The sequence below is a fragment of the Neolamprologus brichardi genome, chromosome 17, assembly GCF_056152115.1.
Source record: "Neolamprologus brichardi isolate AB-2024 chromosome 17, ASM5615211v1, whole genome shotgun sequence".
NCBI lineage: Eukaryota > Metazoa > Chordata > Actinopteri > Cichliformes > Cichlidae > Neolamprologus > Neolamprologus brichardi.
The window spans coordinates 11,461,746-11,481,899 of record NC_142120.1 but is presented as its reverse complement, the minus strand read 5'-3'; the positions used below and the strand labels follow the sequence as shown (position 1 = coordinate 11,481,899).

General features: G+C 41.4%; 1 protein-coding gene across 1 annotated transcript in view; it reads left to right on the top strand.

Moving 5' to 3' along the window:
• plxna4 (plexin A4) overlaps window positions 1-20,154 on the top strand; it is a 241,588-nt gene that overhangs the window by 215,608 nt on the left and 5,826 nt on the right. The window contains exons 26-30 of the mRNA XM_006780708.3: window positions 1,941-2,044; window positions 5,088-5,187; window positions 7,311-7,501; window positions 13,260-13,429; window positions 18,294-18,506. Coding sequence (XP_006780771.1) covers window positions 1,941-2,044; window positions 5,088-5,187; window positions 7,311-7,501; window positions 13,260-13,429; window positions 18,294-18,506 — 778 coding nt within the window. The remainder of the gene's footprint in view (window positions 1-1,940; window positions 2,045-5,087; window positions 5,188-7,310; window positions 7,502-13,259; window positions 13,430-18,293; window positions 18,507-20,154) is intronic.

Sequence of the window (20,154 nt, the reverse complement as noted above, 5' to 3'; positions counted from 1 at the left end):
TCGCAGTTTCCACACCAGGTTTATGCTTTTATTTGTTCCTTCCGCTCGTTCTTTTTGTTCCCCGTTCGTCTGTTGAGCCCTGCCTGGAGACAGGCGCTTATTTGCATCTTTATGGGAAGATGAACAGTATAGACAAACAACAGGAGAATCTGTATTTCCAGCAGATTTTTCAGTTGCTAACACAATTCTGGTCAATCCTCCAAAGACAGGCCTCACCAAGCACCGCAGTGATTGCCGCTTTGTTTCTCTGTTTGTGATCAGAATAGGAGATGACAGTGGCCGACAGAAGCGGGAAGCTCAGCAAGTAGTGCAGGCACAGTAACATATTCATAAAGCCCATGATGTCTGCAAAAAGAATAGAGAAATCATCTGCCTGTTTGTTTTCAAGATGGCTTTCCTTTTTCACTCATTATAATGTTGCTGGGGTATCGTGAGATGTTTCTATCAAAGCTTTTGTTTTGCTTTGTAGTGAGGTTGCGCAGATTTACAAGGCCTGTTGTATATGTAATTTGGATGTAATTTGGATGTAAGGTCATGTAAAAGCCTTCCTAGTCATTGAAAAACGCGGACTGGAAGTTGCTTGTTTTTAAAAGCATGGAAATTAGATGGTCAGCAGACTCTGGGTATTGAAGTTGCACAATTTTGTTTTGCAATTTTGTTGTCTCGCTGAATTGTTTTGTGGTCCGCCTCGGTGGAGATTCTGAACAACATTAAGAGCAGCTTGGCAGCGGGATGAAGATGAAAGTTTGATGAAGGAAGCATAGGAACCAGTAGTACCTTCAGAGGCTGAAATGTGAAGTAGAAAAAGAAGTGCACAAACCCTATATTCACAGCCATCGAGTACACCAGCAAAACAAATGGAGAAAAGAGCAAAGAGGGTGAGCTTCATTTAAAAAAAAAAAAAAAAAGTACAGTGGGTGATTAATTTAACTCGCTTTTTGTAGCTGTCTAGCACAGAAGCCTTTTCTGTTTTAGTTCTACCTGTTTGCTAACCTTTTACCCCCACCCAAAGACCTTTTATGTCCTTTTGATTTTATTCAGTCTTATTAGACAATGTTAATTGATTGTTCTGTGGAAAGCAAAGAAAAAAGAGATCAAGATGATGATAAAATAATGTTTGACACTCTTATTAGAAAAAAGTTGTGCTTTTTTTCCTCTGGTGTGTGCTTGTTCTTCATCTAAGAATTGCAAACTTAAGCCAGAGTTAGAAACTAACTTTTTAGCCCATAGGGAGACTCAGATTGCTACACAGAGAAACAGTCAGTGTAGAATCCGAATATATCTGACTAACAGAATTAGGCACAAGCTATAAAAAGAAGCCAAGAAAACTAGAGCTATCAGAAGTTTTCAACCTTAGAACACAAAACCATTTTCTTGCAAATAATAATATTTGACTAAAAATATGTTTATTATATGAAGGAATGGTAGTTTCCTAAATTATATGATGAGATTTTTAAAGAGTAAATATAATCAGTTGAACGGGCTGTGTGTGGGATGGATTGTGTATGTTTCGTTTGACTGGATCCCTGAATTTGATGAAGGTATCACTGTTTTGGGGGAGGCCTGAAAGCATAGCACTCAGACTTTTCTGTTTGGCATCGTCTGTTTTCCCTCTGTGGACTCCTCAAGGACAGTCGGTCTGGCTGTTGTGTAATTTGGGATATAGTGCTCTTATGTGGGGAGACGAGTAGAAGTAGAAAGGGGTATAAAGATAAACTCCAGAGAGCGACAGAATAAACTGAGAAAGGGATGACTATACATGCTGCAAGGTGAGGTCTTCTGACTTCTCAGAGATATCAAGTATTTGTGTAATCGTTACATCTCTATTTTATGTTTTGCATTTGTGTCTCCTAAAGGATTATTTCTGCACCTGGTCTGATGGATTTCTATAAGAAGATTATTTGAAATATTTATTTTTTTTAATTCCATCTCAATTGCAGAGTGGCGTCAGGGTCGAGGACAGCGCATGATCCTGCAGGATGAGGACATCACCACAAAGATCGAAGGTGACTGGAAGAGACTGAACATGCTGTCCCATTATCAGGTACGCTTTTAGCGGTATGCAGAAAAATGCAGCTGGATCCTGTATTAAACTCATTATTGTGTTCCAGTGATTTAATAGTTACGAACGTTTGCTTTGTGTTTGTCGAGGGTGTGGAACGCCCATGTACATGTGAAAATCAAAGTTTTACACCGCATTGCACAGAGAATGGTGTCAGCTGAAACTTTGAACCTTATAATTTCGGGCTTGTAGTTAATACAATACAGAAATTCACATTACAAGGTGTAATTAAAGTTCCACGACTACACCCATTAAATAAAAAATGGCAGATCTTTGTTTATAGATAGCCTCTTGGGGCAGCAAAGCACTGCTTTTAATGTAGCTGCTGTTTTTAAATGGTCTTCTTACCCACATGCACTTGTGGGTTTGTTCTACGTGCCGCGTCTCCACAGCGTGTAAAAACAGCAGTTCTTAACTTAAATACCATTTTTAGCAAGAGCACAAAATTGCAAGGAGCATAATGTGATGAGTATGCTGGTTCTGATGCTGTAGCGCCTAAAGACATCAGTCCTTTCTCTCAGACACTTCCTCCTCATGGACAAACCCATGCTGCACATGTGAATGCCAAACAACATCAAGCATGCTCTTGTATCCTATCCTGAGCTGAAAATCTACATTAGACATGGACAACTTTACATGCCAAACCTAGAATCGGGTAGTTTTATTATTTATTTCATATTTTTATGGGCTGAGTCACAAAGTTTTGAAATTGCACAAACTTTAAAGAAAGTTATAAAAGTTTTTGTTGCATTTCAGCAGCAAACCTCAAATGTATCACTTTAAACATTTAGAAGAAAATTTGATAGTGAGCACAAGCACCTGCCATTTAATATTGCATACAATCTATCCGACTCCCTTTCTTTACTACACATCATCTCACTATCTGTGGCTGCTTTTGCAACTCATCTTCTCCTTTTCGTTAAGCTGACTAGATAATTCAGAGTTCACTTATTGCAGTTATCTATCAAGTACTTGACAGATAAGGACGTCCCCTTATACACCACATGTTATCTGCCTGGCTCACAAGGTGAGGCAAGGAACTTGCCAACAGCACAGTGACACTTAGGAGTAATCCCCTGTGTGGGGTGGGCTTCAGGTGTGCTGCCTCCGGGGATCATCTTGTTTTTGAATTTGATTAATGTTGGCGTGGACACACATCACTGGTCAGAGACCGTCAAACGAAGACAAATGCGCAAAATACAAAGATGTGTCACTCATTAAATACGTCGGTGCATTTACACAGATCAATCGGCAGGTGTTTTGTGCCACATGACTCATAACTGCACATCCAGTCACATGGAAGGAGTTTGGATGGGGAAACAGGCCTGTATTGTCAATAAGGTGTTAATAATTCAAGCAGTTGAGCAAGTAGCGACTGTGCCCTCCAAGTGCAGTTTACGTGGTGCCTAAATTAAATGTCAGCAGCAGCGAGTGTCAACAGGCTGTGAGTATGAAGCGTGGGTGGAATGGATTAGGGAGCTGATTCAAATCGGAGATAAGATAATGAAGACAGAAGTTAATTCATTTTTTCAGGCTGGGGAATAAGGGCACCTTATCCTTGACAGACCGAGAGAGGGAGAAAAAAAAACATGGCATCGTCTGTGAAATTTTCAGGAGGCTAAACAGAGCTAGAAAGAGAGGGGACATCACAAACACATTCAAGCTTCAGTCAAGGGCATCTGCAGTCCCATATTTAGCATTTCCAATCTTCTGTTACTGACTTCATTTCTTTGAAATGATCCGATTTGAAATCCATAGATCGTTGTGAAGGAGATCAAATCCATTGATGCACTCTATTGATCGATGCCATCTTAAAGAACCCAGATGTGCAGCTATAGTTTGCCATTTCCTTCAGACATTTTCCATCAGTATTGTTTGTCCAATCTGAACCTAATATGGCCAACCAGACACGCTGAATAGAATCATGTGCTGTTCTTTATTACACTAATTTGCTTTGATCTGCCACTAGCCAAACTCCCCCCGCACTTGGTTGTACTGTCACAGTTTGCATCACAAACTAAGTGGAAACTTCTCATTCGGGAAAACGTCACATGGTAGCTACAAGCAAAAGAAAAGAAGAAATGGCATTTTCCATATCTGATCTTTCAGGCCCATAATGAGACATTTCTCTCCGCCTCCTCTCTTTCAGGAAAGTGTGCTCTGTTTTCTGCCTTTATTCTCCAAATGTTATTTCCCCAAATGCCACTCCTTCTTTTTCACATTCTATTATGTTCCTCTGCGCTCTGCTTATTTCATACGGGTTTGACATATAAGAGCAGTGATCAGGGAGGAGATCTGCCCTGTGGGCCTCCTACAGACAATGATATAAACATATTATGCATAAGAAGCAGATTGAGTGAAAGCGTGAAATAACAATGCAATCTTAATAACGCCCCGGACCTCACGCACATACACATGGGCTGAAGTCCCCACCCCCCCGGTTGCATCCACCCACACGATGATAAAGATCACTTCAATTAACCCGGGCTTAGCCTGCAGCCTGGGTAGTCATTTTATGTAGAATAGAGGCATTATGTGCATGTGTGTGTGTCCTGGTGGGAGAGGCTGCATCCCAGTTTCATTAATTGAATCCTATTTGGCAGACTGGGGAAGGAGGAGCATGCAATTGACTGATTCATTCATTCATTTCCACACACTTCACATCTTCATACACACGCTCTCAAACGCACACACAAACACGCCACCCTAGAGGGAAGGTATTATTGAATAGAGACTTTGTGACATCCTCTCTCACACAGGCCTGCACAATGCTCTGCTAAACTCTCCCTCCCACTGTCAGTCATCATATGTATGTGTGGGCAAAGCAAAACGCATAAGGGTAATAAGATATTCTCTGTTTATTCACGTGAAACAAGAATAGATGGAAGGAAATACAGAAAGTGATATGTTTTTTTTTTTTCTTATTCTTAGTGGTTGTGTCAGAAATGTGTGCAAATGGGGAAAGAAATACCACAGAAAATTGCTATTGTTTTGAAGAGAGATTTACATTATATTTGTGTTTCAGGTACCTGATAATGCAGTAATGGCCTTGGTTCCCAAGCAAGTTACAGCCTACAACTCTGTAAATAACTCCACCGTGTCCCGAACTTCTGCAAGTAAATATGGTAAGCCGGCTTCGTTCTGTACCATAAGTTTCAGTTATCAGAGAGCCACTTTCTTAGCTGGACCGAGTTTGCTTTAGAAACTATATGTATTTTGTTTTTTAATGTATTCATAACTCAGTAAAAGAAATATCTTAGGAACTGATGCTTGGTAATGCAAATGAAAATTATTAGCAAAACTATACATATAAATTTATTTGAAATAAAATAATCCACTCAAGGAATAAAAATATTGCATTTGTCCATTTTTTTAATAATCCGGTGTTGTTAGAGTAACTCACTGACCCTGCAGCAGTGGATGGTATTACTTGAGGACCCTGCATGTCAGCAGTGGTGGACCAGAAATACAAGATTTCTAAAATATAAAGAGACAAAAACGCACTCTTTCCTCAGTTGTTCCGGCCTCTTGAGAATCCAAAGTGGCTCCTCTTATCCTTCCATGTGCCTGTGTTTTTTCCTGTGTGCCTTCTACACGTCTCCTTGAACCTGAAAAACCATCAAGTTTGTTGATGATCAAAGGGCTAAGCCTCACTGGTCACAAACACTTCAGACACTTCAAATGTGGTCCCACGTTATTAGCATTGTCTCATCTCCATATGGTCTCACCTCATCTCTCCAGCTCTAAATTAGACCAGATAGGGCAAGGTGAGTGGTGCAACAGAAGAGGGAGAGGAGGATGCCAGGAATACCCCCCTCCATACACACCCCTATATATATTTATTTTTAAAGGGACTGACTTCAAATGCAAGTGTGATGCACTTCACAACTAGTGTGGTACTTGAGAGTGACTTTGAACCTCTCCCTGAGTACAATAGCCAAATAGTGAAGAAATAGACAAGGGTGAATTTAATAGAGCTGCTGAAGAGCAGCAGCGGGAGGAGGAAGAGGAGTGGGGCTGGTGAGAAAGTTGTGCAAAAAAGTTCAAAGATTCAGACAAACATTCGCTATAACATGTTGAGTTGGAGAATGAAAGGAGAAACCTTTGTGTTTGATCTTTGATGTAATGTTCCCATCAAAAAAACCACAAGAAGGAAATGAAGGGAAACACGGGAAATATAACAGCACGCGTGGAGCTGGATCAGAATAGAAAAAAAAAAAAAAAACTCTCCTGTGTATCACTCACTACGCATCACCCTCAGCTCTCCAACTTCTTGAATAAATAATTACCACAAAATGAGCACACTGTTCTGCCATACCACAAGGGCAAAGCTAACAATTCAAAGCAGCACATTTTGTGTCGCACTTGTCCTGCATAGTGTATGTGGTTTGTTAACCTTGTAACAAAGCTACAGTCAAATAACGCTCAGTGAAGTGCCCTATAGGAGACGCAGGCGTTTGAATTTTTTAAGTTGATCATGCTGCGATCAAATATGAGTAGTCAATACACAGACACATAAAAACACACACACTTTGTATCTGTTGTCTCCAGCTGTCCCTTATTTTCCCGCAGACTCTCTTCTCCATACACTCCTCCTGCTTCTCTCTCTGGACAGATTGATTTCTGTCATGGTGAAAATCACTCTTTTTTTCTTTTTTTTTGCACTCCTCTCCAAACCGCACCCACTGATCAATTTTTTTTCACACTGTGTAAACATTCATTGAGCCATGTGTTTGGAAATGTCATCGCCGCTCCGGCCATTGGGTGGGCCATACATATTTCATCTCGTCTGACACCTGTTCGATTTTGTGTCAGGCGGCAATGCTATGTCTTGTCACTTGGAGAAGAAGCCATGAAAAATTAACCATGCAGACTTTCTGAAAGTTTCATATCCAATCTCACACACCTGTAAATTGGAAACCTCAGACCAAGAAACTACATTCTGTTGCTGACATGCAGGTTATAGTTTTCTTTGCCTTTTTGGTTGCATTTTCTTTTTTTTATTGTGCTTGTGCTGCCTGTGACTGATTCTTTCTTTTTTCCTTTTCACTAGTTTGATTTAGCTTTAATCTGTCTTCTGTGACTATCTGAACAACAAAACAAAACTTTTTTTAATGATTTTTACTCATCTAAATTCATAGATCATACTATGAAGGCACAATTTTTATAAAAGAAAATTAACACTTATTTGACTCTGTGTTTTGCATAAATTAGCAGCATTTAAACTGAAGCGTGTTGTTTCTCACAGAAAACATGATCAAGTACACTGGAAGCCCCGACAGCCTTCGTACCCGTACTCCTATGATCACCCCCGACCTGGAGAGTGGGGTGAAGGTTTGGCACTTGGTTAAGAACCACGAGCACGGAGACCAGAAAGAGGGCGACCGCGGGAGCAAGATGGTCTCTGAGATCTACCTGACAAGACTTCTGGCCACCAAGGTTAGCAATCTATGTTTAGGAGAGACACCAAGCTGTGAGGACCTACTGTGCTAACCTCTAGGTCCATATTTTTGTTCTTAGTCTCTACTAGAGTAGCTTTGCATGATTCACAGGCCAAATAATCATTATTTATATTATATTGGGCCTTGGTGCAGCCCATCCTTTTATCCACTGTTTTTTAAAAAAAGATGTTTTAACTTCCTTTTAAGCTATCTTTATTCTGATTAGCTGCCCCTCACAAACAGAATGACTGAACAGCTGGTGGGTGGGGTACAGTGCTCACAGACAGAGCTGCATTATCCTGTCTCATTAACTCAAATAAACTTTCTCTATGTTTAATTTGAAGAGAAAAATCAGGAAAGCATAATAGGTCTCCTTTATCTAGCAACGTGCTCAATTTACCCAATGCTACGCGCACAATTTATATGATCAAACCAGACAAAATAAAGTTATCCAACTCAGCAGTAGCATCTTTAACCGAAGCAGTTCAGCAGGTGAAAGGCTAAAAGGTCACTCCATCTTTTACCCCGTGTTATAATAACGAAGAAACCCCTCGCTGTATTTAAATATTCATGTTTACTTTGGATGAGTCATCTCAGTGGAAAAGATTATTCAAATGTATTCCTCTATCCCCTCAGGTGAGAACGAGAAAATGGATATTTCTGTTTGTTTTTCTTTTTTCATTACTGTTGCATTGATGCAGCAGCATATCAAAAAGGGTAAAGAAGAAAAGACCGATGAAACCGGCGAAGGTTTTTCTGTTATAAAAAAAATTATCAGGCAAATATAGAAATGACTATAAAATTGGTCTCTTTGAATGCGCCTTGCGACAATGGCCCCTAAGAAGGAGGGAAAAAAAATACAGTTAATTTGGTTTGGAGGAAAATGTGACTTTGATCCAACAGCTGAATGCAAATGAAGAATCCACTCTTAAAGCACCTTGTCCCTCTTTTTTTCCCCCCACACCAATACACCCTTTCTATCAGACTCAGACAGCCATATGGGGAGGTTAAAAGAAAGTGGGAGGCTGTGAGTTGAAAATGTTTAGGATGTGTTGTTTTTTTTAATTCACCAGCACTTCCGCTTTTCATCTCCTGAATGTCTTTGTTTAGCTGTTAACACAGAGAACATAAACCCAGTGCAATATATGCAATATAAATGAAAACTGTCAGGAGTCTAAAGTGGTGTGTCTCAAACACACCGGTAGCACATCCATTAAACAGGCACAGAGGGAAGAAGCAGGATGATCATCCTTTATGGAACATGTTGGCTAATGAGCAGGAACATGGAACTAATTTGGGTGTGCCAATTCCAACTTGTCTTTGAAATAGTACATCTAGATAATAGGCAAACAAATCCTCTTTTTTTGCTGCTGCTGTTTTTGTCTTTATGAAAGCGTGTTTGCTTTCCGGTGAACAACAGCCTCTACAACCACAAAAGCATTTACAGCAATAAGAAACCCTTTCCAGTTATATTTATTTATCTCGATCTAAACACAAATGATTTAAACTAATGCTACGCTGCTCGTTCTGTTGTTCATATTGATACCGAACACATCATTAAGATATTTGCAATGTAGGGTGGAAAAAGTTTATGCTTAACATTAAAACAGTACACGTTATCATCCCATCTACCAATCCCACTATAGATCTGCAAAACAGAATCTCATTTTTTATTATCAAGAATTGTTGATCTGCATTTAGCTGGACAGATTAAACAAGTTATCTCAGGGAGTTAAGATACTTATCTGTCCACAGTTAGACAAATTGCCTATAATTTGAGGCGATTTAGCCTGCAAGTGGGCACCCAGCTAAGATGAATTCACAGTGGAGTAATAGACGAGAAACCCAGAGTAACAGCTATAAGCTTAAAGGATTTATTGTAGCTGCTAAACACAAGTTTAACGTACACATACCATGGTCGCTCTGCTGAAAAGATTACCTTAATGCTCTACCGTGCTACACTGGAAGGTGTTTAGGAGCTATGGCTGAGTTGTGCAGGACCAATGTAGAGCACTACAAACACTGCAGAAAACAAAATTACATATCAGCTTGACATCATCCCAGTACTGAAGCATAGTAATCATCATAATTTTGGTGGGGTTTTTGGTGTTTCTTCGCTTCCTCTGCACCTGGACAGCTTGCCATGATCTGGAGGAATACTTATTCCCAAGTTTAGCATGGCAACTCAAAGGCCCATCCAAAGGTCTTATAGTAGAACAGTTATCCCGCACATTTACATAATACCATGCAACTTGAAACACTGATGTCTGCCTTTTCGAGTAGATATATCACCGTGACTGTCTAATAGATTTAATCAGTCATTGTTATTGTACTGTCTTTATCTTGCAATATAAAGTACCTTGGGGGAACTATTTTGCCCTATATAAATACAATTGAATTGAATGTTTCACAAAGACAAAGGTTAGTATGTGATTATTTACCATATTTCGTTTGTCTCTACCTTGACTTGGAATACTACACTTAATGTACAGAATTCACCTGCTTGCTGCATACAATGCTACTACTGCACATTCACCTAATGTATATAATATATAATGTTCTTCCTCTCCCCCCCCCTTTTGCACAAGTCGAGGAGCGTGTCAGGTTACATTTCACTGCGTGTTATACTTGTATGACTGTGCATGTGACGAATAAAGAATCTTAGAAAGAACTAGTGATACCACATACTTTTTATAGTGAGTACACTTAAAGTTGAAGTCAGTTGTTTTATGAGGTAATTTAATACTAAAAAAAATTCTATTTTGCTCATACTTATACATTGATTAGTAGGTAATTACTTTCCATCCATCCATCTTCTTCCACTTATCCGGGGCCGTGTCGCAGGGGCAGCAGCCTAAGCAGAGAAGCTTTCCCCAGCCACCTCCTCCAGCTTGTCTGGGGGAACACCAAGGAGTTCCTGGGCCAGCTGAGAGATATAATCTCTCCGGAGTGTCTTGGGTCTGATCTGGGCCTCCTCCCGGTGGGACATGCCCGTAACACCTCACCCAGGAGGCGCCCAGGGGGCATCCTTGTCAGATGCCCGAACCACCTCAACTGGCTCCTTTCGATGTGGAGGAGCAGCGGCTCTACTCTGAGCCCCTCCTGTATACCTAAACTTCTCACCCTATCTCTAAGGGAGAGGCCAGCCACCCTTCAGAGAAAGCTAATTTCCGTCGCTTCTGTATCTGCGATCTCATTCTTTCAGCCACTACCCACAGCTCGTGACCGTAGGTGAGGGTAGGGATGCAGATCGACCTGTAAATGGAGAGCTTTGCTTTTATACTCAGCTCTCTTTTCACCACGATGGACCGGTACAGCATCCGCATCACTGCAGCTGCAGCACCGGCTGCACCGTCCGTCGATCTCCCGCTCCCTTCTCTGCTTTTGGTGGATGATGTAGTTGGCTTCATCGGGTGATGGCCTCCAGCTCGCTCTGGAACGGTTCGCAGCCGAGTGTGAAGCGGTGGGAATGAGAATCAGCACCTGCAAATCTGAGGCCATGGCCCTCAGCTGGAAACGGGTGGAGTGCCCACTCCGGGCGAGGGACGAGTTCCTGCCCCAAGTGGAGGAGTTTAAGTATCTCGGAGTCTTGTTCACAAGTGTGTACTTGCATCTTCCAAAACGTATTTTCACAAACTTCATGAATGAATACATTAAGAATACATACAAGCAGGTGCTGGTTTGTTGAAGCAGCCATGTTGCCCCGCCATCTTAAATACCTAAACAACAACAACAGCTGATTAAAAGCTAACGTAATGCCACCTTTAAGGTCATGCTTATGTCCTAAAAATAACACCATTGTTCTGATAAACCAATTAAGTAGATTCCCACATCATATGAGACCAAAGTGCCCAAGTTCAACAATTTTAGAGCCACTTCGAAGAAAGTTTGACTAACACTGGCTGACTCATCAACTCCTTATACAGAGTTAATAGATATACACATCAGGAGAGGTAAACACTTGCTGACAGCATACACTCACTACAGTTAAACAGTGACCAGAGTTGTTTGTCCTACAGCGGCCACCGTAGCACCGCAGGATTATGCAGTAGAACTGGGAGGTGTATGAAAACAGGTGACTAAAAATCTGCAATCTGCTGACATTTAGTGGTGAGATTCTACACACCGGAAAACCAACAAGTCTGGTGATCAGATAAAAACAGGGAAAGAGAGGCGCAATAGTGACTGTGAAGTGCAGGGCATATGAAAGAAATTAACAAACAAACTACAGATCCCAGAATAGGATGAGGCAGGAAAAACAGAGCAGCTATCGCCATGACACATACTGTATAGCTCTCCACACACCTTCACACATGCACACGTCGCCTCTCAGCCTCTGTGAGTCGCTCCATTTTCCTGCCATTATCCCGTTCCTGAGTGCAGGAAGGTGGCTTCTGACTACAGACAGCGCATCGTCTTTCCAGATGGATTGTTTTTGAGAAATAACCAGTTTATCTTGGCTGGCCATCTCTCTTGCTGAGAAATGATTGGGCAGACAGGCAGTGTAATTGACTGCGTTTGGCTTTCACCTTACCAATAAATACCTCTCCTTGGCAACGCCACTCACATCTCTCATATTAGCTCCATCGGTGACACTCTTGAGTGTGGGTACAGGACGTGTTCACGTGTGTGGACTTGTGTGGACTGTGTAGGGAAGGATTGCATTTTCCCTGCACTTGTACACTTGAGTGTGTGTGTGTGCCTGTCTCAGCCTCCCTGTTTCATTGCTATCCCCAACGTCGGTTTCCTTGCATTTCAATGCGGAGGCAGATGGCATCAAAACATCCAGATGACACATTGTGTTTAGAGTGCAGTCTAATGACAGGGTAGATGGTCGTGGGGGGGTTATGTTGGCAGTTTCAGCTCCACCAGGGACCAAGAGAACCCTGTGATGATGACAGTGTTGATAGTGGTGCACCCCTTGAGATCGAGGATGACGTAAAATGTCACAGCCTAAGCACTAGTAGGCACATACACAGATTTCACTGTCTCTGCACACATGTACCCGATAGGCCTTCCCTTAGCAACTAGGAAGGCACGTGGGCTTGATATAGAGATATGTGATACCGTCTTCATAGAAAAATGGTAAGCTGCCGGGAATGTGGGCCACATTAGAATTATAGCCGTGATTGTCGAACTAACAGGATTCCCTCCTCCCATTCTCCCCTTCTATCTCTCCTGACTCTGTGATTTGGTCACCCACTCCACCCAAATTGGATTTTTATTTGCCAATGCCTGTACACACCTCATCTGCCACACTCAATGGCCTCTTCTTCTGATAGGAAACTTGTGTGGTTTCATTTCCATCTCTGGCTCTCGCCTTTTTCCCGTGCATCCCATCAGCTCATTCTTTACAAGAGGATTAGATTCTCTCACTCTCTGTCTCTCTTCTCCTCCTCCTCCTTAAAGTCACCAACATTAAATCAAATTAGGGTCAATGGTGCAGTGTGGGAGCTAATCCGGCAGCACAAAGAGGCTTAGGAGATGCGCCTCCTGTTCCTAGATATTATTAAAAGTCAGCTGTGAAATAACAATTTCCCCCATCAAAGCTGCAAGCAGATTTAGGGGCAGGGTCTGCGAGATATGAGTCAGACACATAAACATCGGAGCTGGGAGAGAAAGTGTCGTGCACTGCACAACTCAAACTGACACAGAAACAAATATACATATTAATGGCATTTCTGCTACTGTTAGTGAAGTTTCGAAAAATGAGAGAATGACTGAATCTTTGTAACTCTCCTCTCCTTGCTCTGTAGGGTACGCTACAGAAGTTTGTGGATGACCTGTTTGAGACCATCTTTAGCACAGCCCATCGAGGCAGCGCTCTGCCACTGGCCATCAAATATATGTTTGACTTCCTGGATGAGCAGGCCGACAAACACAACATCCATGACCCGCATGTCCGACACACATGGAAGAGCAACTGGTGAGTTCATTTAGTATCTGAATCTAAATATGCTGTGGGTGCTGATAGAGAAATATGCATACACACCAAGTAATTGGTGTCAAGCGCACAGAATGGGAATGTTTAAGACTCCTTAAACAGTTATTTGGATCATTGATGGGCATTTTGATTTTTAAAAGTACTACAGGCACACTGGCATTGCCTGGGTATTGCCCTGTCAGAGCCAAGTTTCACAATACGCCTCTTCCTTTCCTAATATCCATTAACCACAGGGGTGTGTAATCTTCATTAAAGCCAACCACAAGGGGCTAATCCAATTGGCTGCCAAGACTCTCCATCTATTATCATGGATAACTGGGCCAAAAAAAAATTCCTGTCACTGTGGAATTCTCTAAAGTGACAGATGTTCACTCCCAGGTGCACAAGTACACCTCTAAATTAATATCTGCTGATTAATTTATACCATATTGACCCCTGTGAGTCCACCTTAAAAGGTTGGCTGGGGTTAAATAACCGACAGTGCCCTGGAAGGGGTGAGCAGAGGAATGAAAAGGTGAAGAAAAGGAAGTGAACACAGTGGGAGTTAAATGCACACTAATATCTCATTAGCCTCATAGCCTCTGCCAAGATCCCAGCATGCATCACTCAGCCCAAGGCCCAGGAGAACCACAGATATTGGAGGATAAATTTATGTGTATCGAGGGACGAATAGACATAAAGGAATGGGTAGGGAGAGGCTGAAGGAAAATATTATTTACTTTATCTTATGAGCCTAATTTTAGGGTTTTTCTCTGTGTTACCGGGCCAGTCACAGTGTGTGTTAAGTGTTCTGAGAAGTCGACGTGCTTCTCCCTATTAGACTTTCACTGTAGGGCTATAAATAAAGCACAATTTATCATAGCACAGCCTGAGAAAAAGCCACTGAGACTGAGCACAGTTTGTGCTGATGCCACCACAAATACCTTCTCAGTGTGGAACGTGCATATGATTGTGCCCTTAAGCACCTCCCCGCGCGTGCATATGCATAACCTCATGACCTCATCTTACAAGACTGCAATCTTGGCTTCAACAGAAGCCTTCGTTTTGTCTCATGGTAGAAAATAATAATGTCAGTGTCCCTTCCAAGCTGAGCCCCCATCCCATTAAACCTGTCAGTTCCACAGTTATTGTACACGCCATTAACTTCAACTGCAGCAGGAGCCCCTATATTCTACTACTACCCCCACCTTGAGGGTTCCCTTCCTTCTGTGTCCCCTGATATAACCTAACTTATGTTAGGTCCTTCAGCCTTATACCATTATCATATCATGCCAGTGTATTTGTTGCTATAGCTTACCAGTCAACAGTTTTGTTTTTTTTATTAGATGGATGTTTAGAAGTTTGCGAAATCTATACTGAAATCAGATTGTGAACCACTATTTTCCCCCATTCAGTGAGAAAATTTTCATAATTTTTCTAAAATAAAAGCAGACAGTTGCTTTGGCATGATTAACGCTGACCACGTTTCCATACACCCTAAAGACCTGAAAGTGACCTTAATGTATCGCTGAACCTTTATAGTCCAAGTCCTTTACATCAAAGCAAGACTATCAAAAAGAAAAAAAAATACTATGCCTTTCTATACCTCTATGATGCTGCTACACTAAGTTTTACAATGTGCATTGAGCAGTGTGCAAAGTGCACAGTGCTAAATATGAGTGTAAATGACCACCGAGATATATTTAGATCAAACCAAACTGCAAAAGGCATGTTGTAAACACTATACCACCTAATTATCATTTGTCCTGCACATCTTAACGGCTGAAATAGCCTTTAGATATGTAGATATTAGTTCTTAAAGCATTTTCTTGTGCTTGACTGTCAACAGAGATGCATAGTAACTTTTCCTATACCTATGACCCCAAGTGGTTGGTGGCACACCTTGCAGAATCACGACAGATAATAATAATAATAATAATAATAATGGATTGGATTTATATAGCGCTTTTCTAGGCACCCGAAGCGCTTTACAATGCCACTATTCATTCACTCTCGCACTCACACACTGGTGGAAGCAAGCTATGGTTGTAGCCACAGCTGCCCTGGGGCAGACTGACAGAAGCGAGGCTGCCATATCGCACCATCGGCCCCTCTGGCCAACACCAGTAGGCGGTAGGTAAAGTGTCTTGCCCAAGGACACAACGACCAGGACAGAGAGCCCAGGGATCGAACCGGCGACCTTCCGGTTACAGATACGATTCCCAACCCCCTGAGCCACGGTCGCCCCCCCCCCGTGATTAAGGCAGATTTACTAGGTGTGGACTTTTGGTATTTGGAGGGAAAAAAACAGTTTAAACTTCTTTTTCAGCGGTTTTACTGCTTTTTGAAATAAAGTTTTTGAAATAAAGTTTTTGAAATAAACTGTATTTTCATGGTGCAAAGTTAAATTTAGTTAAACTGTTAGTTTTGTATGTATTGTGTGACAGAGTTGTAACATGTTTTGTATGTGTGTACAGTCAGTATGTGCGTACATGAGTCACTGGCTCCCAGAGCATCTCCAGATGGTATCTTTTGGATTAGTGGCAGTGTGTTAGTGTCTGCTCTCATCCTCACTCCTCTGTATTTGGTCCGCGTGTGTCCGTCTATATGCGCTGCATTTCGGGATGGAACAGACAGAATTTTAATTATTGTGCAAAACTACCACATACACTCCTCTTTTCTGCCATCATACTGCAACGCAATCCTACTCAGATTGCTTACTACTACCACTGCTGTGGCAGACCTAAGTATAAGGTGCCTATCACAGGAATAAAATAGCACAGTTTTGCTTACTTAGGCCCTGACTGGAACCAAACTCAGTCAGGTCACCTTTATAAAGCTGTTAATTCAAAATTTAGCTCACTGCATGTCTATGCCATAATGGCACCAGTGAGATGTTGTACATCACAACATCTGTGATTCTTTTCCTGCCAATGGTAAGCTAATTCATTAGGCCCATTCCACAAAATGGGCAGAACATCCTAAAACTGCAGATTCAAAGGGCTGCATGAGGTGGTTTTCAGGGACCACAAGGGGGACTTAGCTGTTTGCAGGTGTTGTTAGGTACCAGTGTTAAAGTGTGGATGCATTCAAAAAATAAGAGACAAGCAACTAGTTAGAATCACATTTGTTCTGGTCACATTTTGCCTTTAGAACAGAAATAATTCTCCTATTTACATCTGCCCAGTTTTGGTAAAGATGCTGTCTAAACTGTTGCTTATTTTGCTTGCTTAATTATACAGTTTTTAAAAAAAAAAAAAAAAAAAATATATATATATATATATATATATATATATATATATATATCACACCCTTTCATCAGTTTAAAATGACTGCACTTTCAAGTGATGAATCAGTGGGCTCTTTTCTTACTCTGCCAGCATAATTTCTTTAGGATATGAGATGCCCTTGATCTTGGCAGCTGATATTTAACCTAATCCCTAACCAAAAGGACCGATCATGACCATCATTCAGATTCCTAAAGCTACTCAGCAGGAGTAAACTCAGATTTGCCTATATTCAATGGATAAGGCATACTTATTATGGTGGTAATTTTGCACACACAAAATTGTGCAAAATCTCATCATCTTAGAATCCATTGCCCCACTGAAACGCCAGCTTGTCAACAATCAAGACAGCACAGCAGCCGTGTTAATATCCCTTTGATCCCCGCACCTAATCCCACTAGATTTTTTGCTTAGATTAATTTTGAAGTCATAATGCTGAGTCTTTCCTCATTCTGAGTTTAAATCCTCTTTTGTTACATTGTACAGCTGAATATCTTTGTGGGTGGTTGTACTAGAATAAATGCTCAGCGAATTGTCGAGGAACACTGGTGGTACTTTAAATGAATGCGTTTCAGGTTTTATTTTTGTTTTGTTTTTTTTACATTTTATACTCTTTTTCTCCTACACGCAGAAACTTCTGTGTAGCGTAGACTGCAGCAATGTCTTTGTTGATTTTTGTCACATCAGCTAAAAGCGCAGAGCCCAGAGAAAAGTAAAGATACAGAGATCCAAGTAACACTCAGCTTTTTCTTAATACCACCTGAGCCCCTTTCACAGCAATACACAGATAAAGCTGGCCCTATATCTATTCATTTTGGCAGAAACAAGCCCTGCAAATAAACAGACTTGTGTATTTTTATTATTCCTGACAGGCACAAAATAGGACCCACTTGCACAAACAAGGCAATATGAACTGTGTCACTGCGCGGCCCCCAGCGAGGACCCCTGGACACTGCGAGGAAAAAAAAAAAGAGAGCCAGCCACCACCTGGTTTTAAAGATAAAGGCTTTATTGAATTGAGCACACACATCAAATAGAGCACATCAGCAACAGCAGGGCCTGTGTACTAGCTTTGCAAAGTGAATGAATCCTAGTCCCTTCTGGCGAATAATATGTTCATGCCTATTGACTAGCTGGCTGTAGCAAATTTGAAAACGGCATTTAGGGACTTAATCTCAGAGCAGCTCAACCGGACATAGGCTGTTGTTTTACTTCACACTCTTTGTTCGCCCATTTGAATGGCTATTCAAGCATTCTGTCACCGAGACAGAACTGAACAATCGCTGCAAAACTCGTTTTTTTTTCCACAGGAAGCCTAACAGACTACATTAGTTAGCATGACTCAGTTTTACATTTTATTAAGAGACTACCTTTATTTTTTTTAACAGGTAAAAGGGCTTATATTAAAGAATTTCATATTGTTGTGTCCAGAATTGGAAATATCAAGATTGGGAAAACTAAAAGGAATTTAAAGAAAACAGCAACACACAATTATTTATCAGGGAATGAAAAGTTAAAGTGCAAAAGCTGCATGAGTTTGATACTAAACTACTTTTTGTTCTCTTTTCCCTCTCTGACAGCCTACCTCTGCGTTTCTGGGTGAATGTGATTAAAAACCCCCAGTTTGTGTTTGACATCCATAAGAGCAGCATCACAGATGCCTGTCTGTCTGTGGTGGCCCAGACTTTCATGGACTCCTGCTCCACCTCAGAGCACCGCCTTGGGAAAGACTCACCCTCCAACAAGCTGCTTTATGCCAAGGACATCCCCAGCTACAAGAGCTGGGTGGAGAGGTAAGCTGTCAAGAAAAGCGCATGTGCATACACACCAATTACTGGATAGATGAAGAGGGAAAGAACCATCAGAAAACCTGCATTAAGCGTGTTTCATTCCAGCACACACAATGGGACTGTAGCAGTGTGATCTATGAGCTGTGAAACCCAATCCAAATTACAATGCAGTGGGAATAGATGGGAGTGCCCAGGGCATAAGATCTACAGGACATAGGAGTCAGTGTGCGTGAGTAGGGGGGAGAGAAAAAAAAAAAGTCAAGAGAAGCATTTTTGAGAGTTGCAGGCAGCAGAAGCCGGTAATTTGTTAAAATGGAAGTTTTATTAAATTTATTTGTCAGCAGGGGAGGCAAAGAGGTCCTGAATAAAAGATGGGGTACTGTGAAGTGGTTCCGAGTATTTATGTGGCTGTAGCGTTGTTGCAAAGCAAGCCTCAGGATGAGAATATATGTGCAGTGCTTGAATGGGTGGAACCAAATGAGGGGATTCAGGCTCGGGATTGTGTGGCTCTCTCTGGTCTCCTATAAGTGATGCATAAAAAAGATATGCGTGGACAGAATAGAGCAGCTGCTACTCTGAGGGGAAAATGCTGGATGCATGTTTTGTTTTTTAATAACTGCATATAAACAGGGAATGCCTGGTATCACAGAATGGCTTCAGTGATTACTGCAAAGTGAAACTGTCTTAATCTTTTTAAAGAGCCACACTAATGGCGAAAAGTGGATCTTATGCCGTTTCACTTTACTGTCCAAAGTGCCACAGCATGGGATTTACAGGGGGGGGATTTTTCAGGTCAGAAAGAAACTGATCACTGTAGAGGTTCAGACGAGATATCCTACTGTTCTCTGTCTCCCTCCTCCTCTGTCTTGGTTAGAAAGAGAGGACACTGCTTTAGCTGGTTAGCAGGCCAGTGGATATCTCCATCCCTTGAAATCAGTGTGTCTCGCTCAGTACTACCCTGCTGAGACTTTGCTTGAAACGCCACTTCAGCCACTAATAAATTACATAAGACAACAACTGCATTCAGCACTTCCATGCTATGCAGCTGGGCAGAGCCACGATATCCCAAAGCTTTTTACTTGCTACAATATGTTGATGTTATTAAAAAGGCGCCGTGAAGTGAAGCAGACCCGTGAGCTACTGCCACCTGCTCTGAATTTGATGTGGGAGTTGAAGGTCTCCAGACAATGACAAATCCATCACACCTGTCATTACATTATTTGTATACAAGACTGCTTGCATATAAATCTATACCTTTAAAAGTATGGGATACGTGTGGCGGTTTTTCTTTAATGGCTTTTAAACTTCAGTAGTAAACGTTACTGTAGAGACATCGGCACTTGCAACAAACTGGATGTTAAATTGGTAAAGCAGTATTTTTATTTCACTTCTGCAAATAATTGGCCAACTAATTATTTAAAGATTTTAATGAATTAAATTAAAAAAAGTTGGTGGTCAAGAAGAACGCCAAATGAAAACAATTAATGAAATGCTGCAGACTGCCTTGTGCAGGGTTCTATTTGTGGTTGATCTCATTAGAGATATACTCACATTTTCCACCTAACACGACAACAATAGTAATGAAAGTGATCGCAGCAAAAGATATTTCGCAACAGCAAAAATGCAAATACTGCACCAGCCTTTAATCCGC